The sequence below is a fragment of the Oenanthe melanoleuca genome, unplaced genomic scaffold (genome assembly GCF_029582105.1).
Source record: "Oenanthe melanoleuca isolate GR-GAL-2019-014 unplaced genomic scaffold, OMel1.0 S153, whole genome shotgun sequence".
NCBI classification, from domain to species: Eukaryota; Metazoa; Chordata; class Aves; order Passeriformes; family Muscicapidae; genus Oenanthe; species Oenanthe melanoleuca.
The window spans coordinates 25,635-41,480 of NW_026612802.1; the positions used below are offsets into that span (position 1 = coordinate 25,635).

The 15,846-nt window shown below is 53.5% G+C and overlaps 1 protein-coding gene across 1 annotated transcript in view; it reads left to right on the forward strand.

Annotated features, from left to right (window-relative positions):
• LOC130266699 (U5 small nuclear ribonucleoprotein 200 kDa helicase) overlaps positions 1–15,830 on the forward strand; it is a gene marked incomplete at its 5' end in the record, with an annotated part of 40,946 nt that extends 25,116 nt beyond the window's left edge. Inside the window, 18 exons of the mRNA XM_056515963.1 lie at positions 754–943; positions 2,017–2,190; positions 2,951–3,111; positions 3,655–3,882; positions 4,757–4,948; positions 5,908–6,086; positions 6,590–6,741; positions 6,913–7,021; positions 7,488–7,596; positions 7,840–8,029; positions 8,595–8,759; positions 9,978–10,099; positions 11,333–11,476; positions 12,032–12,208; positions 13,088–13,248; positions 14,589–14,670; positions 15,097–15,189; positions 15,525–15,830. Of these exons, the coding sequence (XP_056371938.1) occupies positions 754–943; positions 2,017–2,190; positions 2,951–3,111; positions 3,655–3,882; positions 4,757–4,948; positions 5,908–6,086; positions 6,590–6,741; positions 6,913–7,021; positions 7,488–7,596; positions 7,840–8,029; positions 8,595–8,759; positions 9,978–10,099; positions 11,333–11,476; positions 12,032–12,208; positions 13,088–13,248; positions 14,589–14,670; positions 15,097–15,189; positions 15,525–15,668 (2,772 nt within the window). The remainder of the gene's footprint in view (positions 1–753; positions 944–2,016; positions 2,191–2,950; positions 3,112–3,654; positions 3,883–4,756; positions 4,949–5,907; positions 6,087–6,589; positions 6,742–6,912; positions 7,022–7,487; positions 7,597–7,839; positions 8,030–8,594; positions 8,760–9,977; positions 10,100–11,332; positions 11,477–12,031; positions 12,209–13,087; positions 13,249–14,588; positions 14,671–15,096; positions 15,190–15,524) is intronic.
• Positions 15,831–15,846: the final 16 nt, after the last annotated feature.

Sequence of the window (15,846 nt, forward strand, 5' to 3'; positions counted from 1 at the left end):
GGGATAGGGGGACTGGGGGTGAGAATCGTGAGGGGAAATGGGGAATTCAAGGGGTGGGGAGAGGGAATCGTGAGGGGAAATGGGGGATATGGGGGGTGAGGTGGGAATTCTGAGGGGAAATGGGGAATTCAAGGGGTGGGGAGAGGGAATCGTGAGGGGAAATGGAGGATTCAAGGGGGATAGGGGGTATGGAGAGGGAATTGTGAGGGGAAAATGGGAGATTTGAGGGGTGAGGTGGGAATTGTGAGGGGAAATGGGGAATTCAAGGGGTGGGGAGAGGGAATCGTGAGGGGAAAATAGGAGATTTGAGGGGTGAGGTGGGAATTGTGAGGGGAAATGGGGAATTCAAGGGGTGGGGAGAGGGAATCGTGAGGGGAAAATAGGAGATTTGAGGGGTGAGGTGGGAATTGTGAGGGGAAATGGGGAATTCAAGGGGTGGGGAGAGGGAATTGTGAAGGGAAAATGGGAATATGGGCATTGGGGGTCCGAATTGAGTGGAGATGGGGGATTTTGTGGCTGGGGGTGGGAATGGTGAGGGGAAATGGGGAATTCTGGCGATGAGGTGTGGAAATCATGAGGGGAAAATGCCCTGGTTGGGAGAAAAACATAAAATCTGAAGTTCAGTCATAAAAAACACAAGGGAAAACACAATCCTGGGGCGATGAGGAGCCATTTTGGATCCAACACTTGGAACACTTGGAACTGTGAGGGCTGCAACAGGGAATTGAGTATTTCTCCCTTTTTTTTTTCCAGGTTCATGGCTCCTCTGAGGCCTTCTGGATCCTGGTGGAGGATGTGGACAGCGAGGTGATCCTGCACCACGAGTATTTCCTGCTCAAGGCCAAATATGCCCAGGATGAGCACCTGGTGACATTCTTTGTGCCTGTCTTCGAGCCCCTGCCCCCCCAGTATTTCATCAGGGTGGTGTCCGACCGCTGGCTCTGTGAGTGCCCAATTTCCAGGGGTTTGTTCTTGGTTTTTCCTGGGGTTTATTCCTATTTTTCATGGGATTTATTCCTGGTTTTTCCTGGGGTTTATTCTGGGTTTTATGGCTGTGTGAGTGCTCGTTTTCCAGGAGTTTATTCCTGGCTTTTCCTGGGTTTATTCCTGGTTTTTCCTGGGATTTATTCCGGGTTTTATGGCTACGTGAGTGCCCCTTTTTAATCCCTTTATATTTTTTATCCCTTTTCCTATGCCTTTGGAATCTGTTTTTATCCCTTTTCCCAAACCTTTGGAAATCTGTTTTTATACATTTGGGAACTGCTTTTTATCCCATCTCTCAAACCTTTGGAATCTGTTTTTTATACATCTGTGATCTGTTTCTTATCCCCTCTCCCAAACCTTTGGGATCTGTTTTGTCTCCCTCCTCCCAGGTCTTTGGGATTCTGGATTTATCCCATCTCCCAAACCTTTGGGATCTGGTTTTTATATCTTTGGGACCTGGTTTTTATCCCTTCTCCCAGGACTTTGGCATTCTAGATTTATCCCCTCTCCCAAACCTTTGGAATCTGTTTTTTATACCTTTGGGATCTGGTTTTTATCCCTTCTCCCAGAGCTTTGGCATTCCAGGTTTATCCCTTCTCCCAAACCTTTGGGATCTGTTTTTCATCCTCTCTCACAAACCTTTGGAATCTGTTTTTCATACCTTTGGGGTCTGTTTTTCATACCTTTGGGATCTGTTTTTTCTCCCTTCTCCCAGAGCTTTCGGGTTCTGCGTTTATCCCCTCTCCCAAACCTTTGGGATCTGTTTTTTATCCTCTCTCCCAAACCTTTGGGATCTGTTTTTCATACCTTTGGGATCTGTTTTTCATACCTTTGGGCTCTGTTTTTCATACCTTTGGGATCTGTTTTTTCTCCCTTCTCCCAGAGCTCTCGGGTTCTGCGTTTATCCCCTCTCCCCAACCTTTGGGATCCATTTTCCATCCCCTTCCTGCTTCCAAGCCCATAACCCCAACCCCATCTCTCTGTGGCTCACTGCCACATCTCCAAACTCCGGGCATCCTTTGTGTCCCTCAGCCTGTGAGACGCAGCTGCCGGTGTCGTTCCGGCACCTGATCCTGCCGGAGAAGTACCCGCCTCCCACGGAGCTGCTGGACCTGCAGCCGCTGCCGGTGTCGGCGCTGCGCAACAGCGCCTTCGAGAGCCTCTACCAGGACAAGTTCCCCTTCTTCAACCCCATCCAGACACAAGGTGGGCCCCCAGCCCCACGGGGCTCCTGGGCTTTGGTGGGGAACGGGGAATCCCGGAGCGCTGAGGGCGTTGGGGGTTGGAGTGTCTGATGGGAGTTGGGGGTGTTCCTTCTTTTTATCTCACCTGGATTTCATGGGATTTGGGATCTGTGGTTTATCTCATCACAGAATGTTGGGATCTGTGGATTATCCCCTATTCCCAATTTATCCTGTCCCAGATAAACCATGGTTTATCCTCCTTTCCCAGAGGTTTGGGATCTCTGGTAAATTCTGTCCCAGCCTTTTGGGATCCATGGATCATCCCCTATTCCCAGAGTCCTGGGATCTGTGTTTTATCCTATCCCAGAGTTTTGCAATCTGTGGTTTATCCTGTCTCACAGTTTTGGGATCTGTGGTTTATCCTGTCTCACAGTTTTGCGATCTGTGGATTATTCCCTATTCCCAGAGTTTTGGGATCCGTGGTTTATCCTGTCCCAGAGTTTTGGGATCTGTGGTTTATCCCCTTTCCTGGAGTTCCTCTTGCCCAGGCTTGGCTCCAGGCCATGTTTCCCATCCCATTCCTGAACTTTTACCAGAAATCCAAAGGGAATTCTCCCTGCAACTTCTTTAACAGTTCCTTCCCTCTGCAAATCCCAATCTGAAATCCCCTAAATTCCCTTTCCTGGAGCTCCTCTTGTTCCTCCAGATCCAAGCCATATCTCCATACCCCATTCCCAAATATTTTTTTCCCTAAATCCCCGGGAATTCTCCCATATTCCCAGTGTTCAACACGGTGTACAACAGCGACGACAACGTTTTCGTGGGGGCTCCCACGGGCAGCGGGAAGACGATTTGCGCTGAATTCGCCATCCTCAGGATGCTGCTGCAGAACTCGGAGGGTCGCTGCGTCTACATCACCCCCATGGAGGCCCTGGCCGAGCAGGTGAACCCCGGAAATTCCCTGGGGATGGAAATTCCCACCCCCAGCCCTCGTTCCCTGGGGGAAACTCGGGGTTCGCCCGCCCTGCTGCTGCTGTGGGGGAATCAGAGGGAGTTTGGAGGGGATTGCATGGATTTGAGGGGAATAAAACCAGTCCTGTGGGAATTCCCACTAGGAATTTGGTGGGAATTGCTTGAATTTGGTGAGAATTGCCCCAGTTTGAGGAGAATTTGGTTGAAACCACCTCAATCTAAGGAGAATTTGGTGGAAATTCCCCCAATATGAGGGAAATATGAGGAATTTGGTGGGAATTGTCCCAGTTTGAGGAGCATTTGGTGGAATTGCCCCAGTTTGAGGGGAATTTGGTGGAATTGCCCAAATTTGAGGGAAATATGAGGGGAATTTGGTGGGAATTGACCCAGTTTGAGGGAATTTTGTGGGAATCTCTCCTATTTTGGGGATCACACCATCACTCCTGTGCGAATTCCGGATAAACCTGTTGGGAGCTGCCCCGATCCGAGGCCAATCCCTGTTTTCCCGGTGCAGGTTTTCATGGATTGGTACGAGAAATTCCAGGAGCGCCTCAACAAGAAGGTGGTGCTGCTCACAGGGGAGACCAGCACGGACCTGAAGCTGCTGGGAAAGGGGAACATCATCATCAGCACCCCGGAGAAGTGGGACATCCTGTCCCGCCGCTGGAAGCAGCGCAAGAACGTGCAGAACGTCAACCTGTTCATCGTGGATGAAGTGCACCTGATCGGGGGCGAGAACGGGGTGAGAGCCCGGGGATGGGGTGGGGATGGGGCCAGCCCAGACTGGGAGATCCCCAGTGGGATTGGAGCAGATTTTTCCTGGATGGCAATTGCTCCAATGGGGTGGGATCCATGGGATGGGATGGGAGGTGTCCATGTCTTGGGAAGGTCAGAAGGGGTTTCCATGGGGTGTTCTGGATGGATCTCAGTCCTGATCCCACTCCTGATCCCATTTCTGATCCTGCTCCTGATCCTGCTCTCAATCCTGGTCTTGGTCCTGTCCCTGATCCCACTCTTGATCCCACTCCTGAACCTGATCCTGATCCTGCTCTTGATCTGTTCCTAATCCTGATCCTGTTCCCCTTCCTGCTCCTGATCCCAGTCTCGATCCCACTCCTGTTCCCATATCTGATCCTGCTCCTGATCCCACTCCTGATCCCATTCCCAATCCCATTCCCAGTCCCATTCCTGTTCCCATTTTCCCCCACAGCCTGTTCTGGAGGTGATCTGCTCGTGTGTGCGCTACAGCAGGAGGGGTTTCCATGAGATCTCATCCCATTCCCAATCCCATTCCTGTTCCCATTTTCCCTCACAGCCTGTTCTGGAGGTGATCTACTCGTGTGTGCTCTACAGCAGGAGGGGTTTCCATAAGATCTCATCCCATTCCTGATCCCATTTCCATTCCCATTCCCCCACAGCCCGTGCTGGAGGTGATCTGCTCACAGATCCCATTCCTGATCCCATTCCCATTTCCCCACAGCCCGTGCTGGAGGTGATCTGCTCACAGATCCCATTCCTGATCCCATTTCCATTCCCATTCCCCCGCAGCCCGTGCTGGAGGTGATCTGCTCACAGATCCCATTCCTGATCCCATTTCCATTCCCATTCCCCCGCAGCCCGTGCTGGAGGTGATCTGCTCGCGCATGCGCTACATCTCGTCGCAGATCGAGCGGCCGATCCGCATCGTGGCGCTCAGCTCGTCGCTGTCCAACGCCAAGGACGTGGCGCACTGGCTGGGCTGCAGCGCCACAGCCACCTTCAACTTCCACCCCAACGTGCGCCCCGTGCCCCTGGAGCTGCACATCCAGGTGGGGGCTCGGGAAAATCCCTTGGGATCGTTGGGAGCTCTCGTTTAATTAACTCTTGGCCATAATCCTTTGGGATCGTTGGTAATTCTTGTTGTTGTCAGTTCTTGCCTAATTAATCCTTGGCCGTAATTCCTTGGAATCGTTGGGAACTCTTGGTTGATCAATCCTTGGGAAAATTCCTTGGGATCATTGTGAACTCTTGGCTGATTAATTCTTGGCCATAGTCCCTTGGGATCATTGGGAACTTTTGGCTGATCAATCCTTGGGAAAATCCTTTGGGATCATTGGTAATTCTTGCCTAATTAATCATTGGTAAAATCTCTTTGGGACTCTTGGGAGAATCCCTTGGGATCGTTGGGAGCTCTTGGCTGATTAATTCTTGGTAATTATCCTTTGGGATCGTTGGTAATTCTTGTTATTGTCAATTCTTGCCTAATTAATCCTTGGCCATAATCCCTTGGGATCATTGGTAACTCTAGTTCATTTAATCCTTGGTAAAAATCCCTTGGTTTCGTTGGGAACTCTCGTTATTGTCAATTCTTGTTTAATTAATTCTTGGTAAATCCTTTGGGATCGTTGGTAACTCTTGCTTAATTAATCCCTGGTAATTATCTTTTGGGTTCTTGGATTGGGATTAGGATTGGGATTGGGTGGAATAAAATTCAGGTTGGGTTGGCCATTGATCATCAAGACAAGGATCAATCACAATCATGTCAGAATTTGGTGAATTTTCTGGCATTTTCCACCAGTTTGGCAGGAAATCTTTTGGGATTCAGTGGGATTGGATGGGACTGGGATGGATGGGATGGATGAGATTCAGATTGGAATTGGCCATTGATCACCAATGCAAGGATCAATCATTACCATTTTTAAGCCAGATATAAGCAAATTTTCCAGCGTTTCCTGCCAGTTTGGCTGGGAATCCTTTGGGTTTCAGCTGGATTTGGGATTTTTCTCAGGGTTTCAACATCAGCCACACGCAGACACGGCTGCTGTCCATGGCCAAGCCCGTGTACCACGCCGTGATGAAGCACTCGCCCAAAAAACCTGTCCTGGTCTTCGTCCCGTCCCGCAAACAGACGCGGCTCACGGCCATCAACATCCTGACCACGTGCGCCTCCGACGTGCAGCGCCACAGGTGGGGATGGGCTGGGGCTGCAGAGGGACCAGGAATGGGGTTTGGGATTGGAGAGTGACCAGGGATGGGTTATGGGACTGGAGAGTGACCAGGGATGGGCTGGAGAGTGACCAGGGATGGGTTATGGGGTTGGAGAGTGACCAGGGATCGGCTGGAGAGTGACCAGTGATGGGTTATGGGGTTGGAGAGCTACCAGGAATGGGTTATGGGGTTGGAGAGCTACCAGGAATGGGTTATGGGGTTGGAGAGTGACCAGGGATGGGCTGGAGAGTGACCAGGGATGGGTTATGGGGCTGGAGAGCTACCAGGAATGGGTTATGGGGTTGGAGGTGGAGATGGGAAATTCCTGAGGGAGCTGAGGCGACTTGGCCTGGAGAAGAGGGTAATCATGGGGTGGGATTGGGTAGAATGGGATGGGGATTGGGATGGGGATGGGAATGGGAGTGGGATGGCAGGTCCCAAATGCCCTTCCCAAGCGGAACAATTCCCCAATCCCTGCACAGGTTCCTGCACTGTGCCGAGAAGGACCTGGTGCCGTACCTGGAGAAGCTGAGCGACCCCACACTGAAGGAGACGCTGGTGAACGGGGTCGGGTACCTGCACGAGGGGCTGACGGCCATGGAGCGGCGCGTGGTGGAGCAGCTCTTCAGCTCCGGTGAGAGCCGGCGGGGCGGGGTGGGATTGGGATTGGGGTTGGTGGGATGTGATGGGATTGGGATGAGATGGGATTTGGGGTGGGATGGGACGGGATGGGATCCATAAGATCCCCCTGCCCGAGTGCCCCAGTCCCGGCTCTGTCCCTGAGCCCGTGCCCTCGCTGTCCCAGGAGCCGTGCAGGTGATGGTGGCCTCGCGCAGCCTCTGCTGGGGCATGAGCATCTCAGCACACCTGGTGATCATCATGGACACGCAGTACTACAACGGCAAGATCCACGCGTGAGCAGAACCCCGCCCCTGAGGGGGGGACTGGGACTGGGACTGGGACTGGGGCTGGGACTGGGACTGGGACTGGGACTGGGACTGGGACTGGGACTGGGACTGGGACTGGGACTGGGACTGGGACTGGGACTGGGGCTGGGACTGGGACTGGGACTGGGTGGGTTGGGATGGATGAGGTGGGGTGGGGTGAGATTAGGTTCAGATTGGGATGGGATGGTTTGGGATGAGATTGGGATGACGAGATTGGGATTGGGGTGGGATGAGATGAGATCAAAGGGATCACAGGGATCAGTGAGATGGGATTGGGATGGGATTAGATTGAGATTGGGTTGGGATGGGATGGGGTGGGATGAGATCAATGCTTACAATGGAATCATTAGGATCCATGGGATGGGATTAGACTGGGATGGGGATTGGGATTGGGGTCAGGGTCCCTCAGCAGTGCTGACCCGTGCCCTGGCAGGTACGTGGATTACCCCATCTACGACGTGCTGCAGATGGTCGGCCACGCCAACCGCCCGCTGCAGGACGACGAGGGGCGCTGTGTCATCATGTGCCAGGGCTCCAAGAAGGTGGGCAGGGAGCGGGGACATGGATGGGATGGGATGGGATGGGATGGGATGGGATGGGATGGGATGGGATGGGATGGGATGGGATGGGATGGGGATTAGGTTTGGGGATCCAAACCCTCACTAAGGGTTGGCATCACCATAGGGACAATCCACACCCTCCCAGAGTATCACACTGGGCATTCCCACAGCATTTTTGGGTCTAATTCTTGAATTCTCTCCCTTTTCCTGCCCATCTTGCTGCAGGATTTCTTCAAGAAGTTCCTGTACGAGCCGCTGCCGGTGGAGTCGCACCTGGACCACTGCATGCACGACCACTTCAACGCAGAGATTGTCACCAAGACCATCGAGAACAAGCAGGACGCTGTGGATTACCTGACCTGGACCTTCCTGTACCGCAGGATGACCCAGAACCCCAACTACTACAACCTGCAAGGTGGGGGCAGGCTCTGTGCCGCAGCAGGGAGTCCTGCAGGGTGTCCTGGTGTGGTGACGGTGCTGGCAAGCCAGGCCTGTCGCATCCCATCCCATCCCATCCCATCCCATCCCATCCCATCCCATCCCATCCCATCCCATCCCATCCCATCCCGTCCCATCCATTATCCCATTATCCCATTATCCCATTATCCCATTGTCCCATTGTCCCATTATCCCATTATCCCATTATCCTTATCCCATTATGCCATCCCATTTACCATCCCTATCCCATTACCCAATCCCATTATCCCATTATCTCATTATCCCATTATCTCATCCCATTGCATCCCATTGCATCCCCTCCCATCCCAATCCCATTATGCCATTACCCCCTTACACCACTGCCCCATTACCACCTTATCCCCTTACCCCCTTATCCTATTTTCCCATTACCTCATTTTCCCATTATCCCATCCCATTATCCCACTATCCTCTTACCCCATTATCCCATTACCCCATTATCTCATTATGCCATTACCCCCTGCCCCGTCCCAATCCCTTGTCCATCTGTCCATCCGTCCCAGGCGTGTCCCACCGGCACCTGTCGGATCACCTGTCGGAGCTGGTGGAGCAGACGCTCAGTGACCTGGAGCAGTCCAAGTGCATCAGCATCGAGGACGAGATGGACGTGGCGCCGCTCAACCTGGGCATGATCGCCGCCTACTACTACATCAACTACACCACCATCGGTGGGCCAGGCTGCCACACCTGCCTGGGGCTCCCAAAAATACCTCTGATGGGGGATCTCCAACAAAAAATATCCCTGGGTTTGGGGATTTCCAACAAAAAATATCCCTGGGTTTGGGGATTTCCAACAAAAATATCCCTGGGTTTGGGGATTTCCACAAAAATATCCCTGGGTTTGGGGATTCCAACAAAAAATACCTCTTGACTGGGGATTTCAACCAAAAATATCCCTGGGTTTGGGGATTCCAACAAAAAATACTTCTGATCAGGGATTTCAACCAAAAAATACCTGGGTTTGGGGATTTCCACAAAAATATCCCTGGGTTTGGGGATTTCCAACAAAAATATCCCTGGGTTTGGGGATTTCCACAAAAATATCCCTGGGTTTGGGGATTCCAACAAAAAATACCTCTTGACTGGGGATTTCAACCAAAAATATCCCTGGGTTTGGGGATTCCAACAAAAAATACTTCTGATCAGGGATTTCAACCAAAAAATACCTGGGTTTGGGGATTTCCACAAAAATATCCCTGGGTTTGGGGATTTCCACAAAAATATCCCTGGGTTTGGGGATTCCAACAAAAAATACCTCTTGACTGGGGATTTCAACCAAAAATATCCCTGGGTTTGGGGATTCCAACAAAAATATCCCTGGGTTTGGGGATTCCAACAAAAAATACTTCTGATTGGGGGTTTCAACCAAAAAATACCTGGGTTTAGGGATTTTCAACAAAAAATATCCCTGGGTTTGGGGATTTCCAACAAAAAATATCCCTGGTTTTGGGGATTTCAACCAAAAAATACCTGGGTTTGGGGATTTCCAACAAAAAATATCCCTGGGTTTGGGGATTTCCACAAAAATATCCCTGGGTTTGGGGATTTCCAACAAAAATATCCCTGGTTTTGGGGATTCCAACAAAAATATCCCTGGGTTTGGGGATTCCAACAAAAAATACTTCTGATCGGGGATTTCAACCAAAAAATACGTGGGTTTGGGGATTTTCAAAAATACCTGGGTTTGGGAGTTCCCCAAAAAATACCTGGGTTTGGGGATTTCCACCAAAAAAATCCCTGGGTTTGGGTGCTTTACCCTTCCCAAAAAATCTCTGGGTTTGAGTGTTTTCCCAGAAATATCCCAGGGTTTGAGTGCTTTCCCCAAAAAAAAATCCTGGCTTGGCGTTTTCTCCCCAAAATCCTGATTTTTGTGTGCTCTCCCCCAGAACTGTTCAGCATGTCCCTCAATGCCAAGACCAAGGTGCGGGGGCTGCTGGAGATCATCTCCAACGCCGCCGAGTACGAGAACATCCCCATCCGGCACCACGAGGACAACCTGCTCCGGCAGGTGAGGGGTTGGGCTGGGAGCTGTGGGATTTATGGGATGGGATCCATGGGAACATCCTCATCTGGCATGAGGACAACCTGCTCCGGCAGGTGAGGGGTTGGGCTGGGAGCTGTGGGATTTATGGGATCTGTGGGATCTATGGGATCCATGGGATCAATGGGAACATCCCCATCCGGCACCACGAGGACAACCTGCTCCGGCAGGTGAGGGGTTGGGCTGGGATCTGTGGGATTTATGGGATCCATGGGATCCATGGGATCCATGGGATCAATGAGAACATCCCCATCCGGCACCACGAGGACAACCTGCTCCGGCAGGTGAGGGGTTGGGCTGTGGGAGCTGTGGGATTTATGGGATCCATGGGATCTATGGGATCAATGGGAACATCCCCATCCGGCACCACTAGGACAACCTGCTCCGACAAGTGAGGGATCTGTGGCATCCAATGGGATCCATGAGATGGGATGGGATCTGATCCATGGGATGAGATAAATGGGATCGGTGGGATGGGATAAGTGGGATCCATGGGAACATCCCCATGTGGCACCACTAGGACAACCTGCTGTGAGAGGTGAGAGGATCAGGGTGGATCCACAGGATCCAGGGGGATGGAATCAGTGGGATCTAATGGGATCCATGGATGGGATCAATGGGATAGGATGGGATCAAGAGAAAGTTCCTCATCTGGCACCATGAGGACAACCTGGTGCCCAGGATCCGGGATTAGGGTGGGATCCACGGGATCATTGAGATCAGTGGGAATGATGGGATGGAAAGGATCGATGGGATGGGATAGCATTGGTGGGATTTGGATCAGTAAGATTTTGGGGATGGGATCAGAGGGAGCAATGGGACCAATGGGAACCATGGGATGGGATTGATGAGATGGGGAGGGGATCCATGGGATCAATAGGATCAGTGGGATGGGATCGATGGGGTGGGAATGGGATCAATAGGATTGATGGGATGGGGAGGGGATCAATGTGATCAATGAGGGGATGGGATGGGGTTCAATGGGATTAGTGGCATCAGTAGGGTGGGATGGGATCAAAATGAATGATGATATGGAATGACATTGGTGGCATCAACGGGATTGGGTTTGGGATTGGGATGAGTCCTCAACAACCCCAACCCCATTCATTCCATAATCCCAAAACCTCTCTCCCTCCTGGTTTTGGGACTCCAGCCCCGCTTTGGGGCCTGAGCACTGAAGGGTTTCCCCTCCACCCACAGCTGTCCCAGAAGGTGCCCCACAAACTGACCAACCCCAAGTTCAACGACCCCCACGTCAAGACCAACCTGCTGCTGCAGGCGCACCTGTCGCGCATGCAGCTGAGCGCCGAGCTGCAGTCCGACACCGAGGAGATCCTCAGCAAGGTGGGGCCAGGCCCAGCATCCCAAAAAGGGAAGGAGCAAAGGGGCTGCAGGGATCCCACACCTGTCACATGGGAACGGGCTGGGATTGGGGTGGGGTGGGGTTTATGGCCAAGGAGAGCGGGGTGGGGTGGGGAGGTTCTCCATGGGAGCAGTTCTGCATGGATTCCATCCCATGGGGTCAGTTCTACAGGAATTCATCCCATGGGGTCACTTCTCCTGGAATTCCATCCCATAGGGTCAGTTCTGCATGGATTCCATCCCATGGGGTCAGTTCTACAGGAATTCATCCCATGGGGTCACTTCTGGAATTCCATCCCGTAGGGTCAGTTCTGTGGGAATTCCATCCCATGGGGTCAGTTCTGCAGGTGTTGCTCCATGTGGTCACTCTTCCGTAGGATCAGTTCTGTAGGAACTGCTCCAGCCTGGGTCCATCCCATGTGGTCCCCATCCCTGTCCGTGTCCCTGACAATCCCTGAATGTCACTGACCATCCCTGACCCTCACACACCATCCCTGAGTGTCACTGACCATCTCTGTCCATCCCTGTCCCTGCCAGGCCATCCGGCTGATCCAGGCCTGTGTGGACGTGCTGTCCAGCAATGGCTGGCTGAGCCCGGCTCTGGCTGCCATGGAACTGGCCCAGATGGTCACTCAGGCCATGTGGTCCAAGGACTCGTACCTGAAGCAGCTGCCCCACTTCACCTCCGAGCACATCAAACGCTGCACCGACAAGGTACGGCCTGGGACACCCAGGGACACCCAATTAATGAGCCACTAACGGCCTTCTGGATGAGGGTGGGGCTTCCTGGGGGTGGGTGGAGCTGGGAATTCCCAGAATTCCAGGAATTCCCAGAATTCCTGAGGGTGATTGGAGCTGGGAATTCCCAGAATTCCTGAAATCCTGGGGATGGTTGGAGGTGGGAATTCCCAGAATTCCTGAGGGTGATTGGAGGTGGGAATTCCCAGAATTCCTGAAATCCTGGGGATGGTTGGAGGTGGGAATTCCCAGAATTCCTGGAATTCCCAGAATTCCTGAGGGTGATCGGAGGTGGGAATTCCCAGAATTCCTGGAATTCCCAGAATTCCTGAGGGTGATCGGAGGTGGGAATTCCCAGAATTCCTGGAGTTCCCAGAATTCCTGAGGGTGATTGGAGCTGGGAATTCCTAGAATTCCTGGAGTTCCCAGAATTCCTGAGGGTGATTGGAGCTGGGAATTCCCAGAATTCCTGAAATCCTGGGGATCGTTGGAGGTGGGAATTCCCAGAATTCCTGAGGGTGGTTGGAGGTGGGAATTCCCATAACCCCTGGGGGTGGTTGGAGGTGGGAATTCCCAGAATTCCTGAAATCCTGGGGGTGGTTGGAGGTGGGAATTCCCGTAACCCCTGGGGGTGGTTGGAGGTGGGAATTCCCGTAACCCCTGGGGATGGTTAGAGATGGGAATTCCCGTAACCCCTGGGGGTGGTTGGAGGTGGGAATTCCCGTAACCCCTGGGGATGGTTAGAGATGGGAATTCCCGTAACCCCTGGGGGTGGTTGGAGGTGGGAATTCCCGTAACCCCTGGGGATGGTTGGAGGTGGGAATTCCGGTAACTCCGGCACGGGTGGCGCCGCAGGGCGTGGAGAGCGTGTTCGACATCATGGAGATGGAGGACGAGGAGCGCACGGCGCTGCTGCAGCTGCCCGAGGCGCAGATCGCGGACGTGGCGCGGTTCTGCAACCGCTACCCCAACATCGAGCTGTCCTACGAGGTGGGCGACAGGGACAGCATCCGCAGGTGAGACCCAGACCTGTGGGACTGGGGTCAGCGGGGTCAGTGGGATCAATGGGATTGGGGTCAGTGGGGTCATTGAGATCAATGGGATTTGGGTCAGTGGGGTCAGTGGGATTAATGGGATTGGGGTCATTGGGATCCCCAACATCGAGCTGTCCTACGAGGTGGGGGACAGGGACAGCATCCGCAGGTGAGACCCAGACCTGTGGGACTGGGGTCAGCAGGGTCGGTGGGATCAATGGGATTGGGGTCAGTGGGGTCATTGAGATCAATGGGATTTGGGTCAGTGGGGTCAGTGGGATCAATGGGATTGGGGTCATTGGGATCCCCAACATCGAGCTGTCCTACGAGGTGGGGGACAGGGACAGCATCCGCAGGTGAGACCCAGACCAGTGGGATTGGGGTCAGCGGGGTCATTGAGATCAATGGGATTGGGGTCAGCGGGGTCATTGAGATCAATGGGATTGGGGTCAGTGGGGTCAGTGGGATCAATGGGATTGGGGTCATTGGGATCCCCAACATCGAGCTCTCCTACGAGGTGGGGGACAGGGACAGCATCCGCAGGTGAGACCCAGACCAGTGGGATTGGGGTCAGCGGGGTCATTGAGATCAATGGGACTGGGATCAGCGGGGTCAGTGGGATCAATGGGATTGGGGTCATTGGGATCCCCAACATCGAGCTGTCCTACGAGGTGGGGGACAGGGACAGCATCCGCAGGTGAGACTGGGCAGTGGGGTCATGGGGTCATTGGGATCAATGGGATTGGGGTCAGTGGGATTGAGATTGGGATCATTTGGGTCATTGGGAATTGGGTTTCGGATCATTGCGATTGGTTTTGGGGTCAGTGGGATCATTGGGAATGGTTTTAGGGTCATTGGGATGGGGTTGAGGTCATTGGGATGGGGTTGGGGTCATTTGGATCATTGGGATCCCAAACATCAAGCTGTCCTATGAGGTTGGGGACAGGGACAGCATCCGCAGGTTTTTGTGGGATTGGGATTGGGGTCGGGTCACTGGGATTTGGGTCCTTGTGATGGGATTGGGATCTTTGGGGTTGTTGGGATTGGATCATCATCATCATTGGGATCATCAGAGAGGATGGGATTAGGATGGGGTTTGGGATGGATTTGGGCTGTGATCCCAGGTTTCAGTGCTGATCCCACTGTGTGTCCCCAGCGGTGGCCCCGTGGTGGGGATGGGGATGGGACTGGGGTTTGGGATGTGACTCCACAGCTGCTGATCCCACTGTGTGTCCCCAGCGGTGGCCCCGTGGTGGGGATGGGGATGGGATTGGGGTTTGGGATGTGACCCCACAGCTGCTGATCCCACTGTGTGTCCCCAGCGGTGGCCCCGTGGTGGTGCTGGTGCAGCTGGAGCGGGAGGAGGAGGTGACAGGGCCGGTGATCGCGCCCCTGTTCCCACAGGTACAGGGCCGGGGATCCATGGAGCAGTGGGATCAGTGGGTGGGTGGGACGGGACTGTCCCCAAGTCTCAGAGTCCCTGTCCCTGTCCCCAGCTCTGAGTGTCTCAGCAGGTAACACGAGCTGGGTGACAGGGTGGCACTGAGGTGACTGTGTCCCTGATGTCCCCAATGTCCCTGCAGAAGCGAGAGGAGGGCTGGTGGGTGGGGCTGGGGGTGGCACTGAGGTGACAGTGTCCCTGATGTCCCCAATGTCCCTGCAGAAGCGAGAGGAGGGCTGGTGGGTGGGGCTGGGGGTGGCACTGAGGTGACAATGTCCCTGATGTCCCCATGTCCTTGCAGAAGTGAGAGGAGGGCTGGTGGGTGGGGCTGGGGGTGGCACTGAGGTGACAATGTCCCTGATGTCCCCATGTCCCCAATGTCCCTGCAGAAGCGAGAGGAGGGCTGGTGGGTGGTGATCGGGGACTCCAAGTCCAACAGCCTCATCTCCATCAAACGGCTGACACTGCAGCAGAAGGCCAAGGTGAGGGGGACACTGTGGGGACACTGGGAGGAGACACTGGAGGGGCACTGGGAGGGCCACTGGGGGTGAGGTGACACTGGGGGTGACACGAGGGGACACAGGATGACACTGGGGACACTGAGAGTGACACAGGTAATACTGGGCACATTGGGGAGTGACACTGAAGGTGACGCTGGGTCACACTGTGAAGAAACTATGAGTACACTGGGGTGATACTGGGCAGGGGGGTGACACGGGCTGGGTGCCACTGTGTGACGTGTGACAACGTGTGATACTGTGACACCATGTGACCCTGTGTGTGACCCTGTGTGACTCTGGCTGACCCCTGTCCCCAGGTGAAGCTGGATTTCGTGGCCCCGGCCGCCGGCACCCAGCACTACACACTGTTCTTCATGAGCGACGCCTACATGGGCTGTGACCAGGAGTACAAGTTCAGCGTGGACGTCAAGGAGGCCGAGAGCGACTCCGACTCTGACTGAGCCCCAGAATATCCCACTGAAATATCCCAGCAAAATCCCAAAATATCCCAGCCAAAATCCCACTGAAATATCCCAGCAAAATCCCAAAATATCCCAGCCAAAATCCCACTGAAATATCCCAGCAAAATCCCAAAATATCCCAGCAAAATCCCACTGAAATGCCACAGCAAAATCCCAA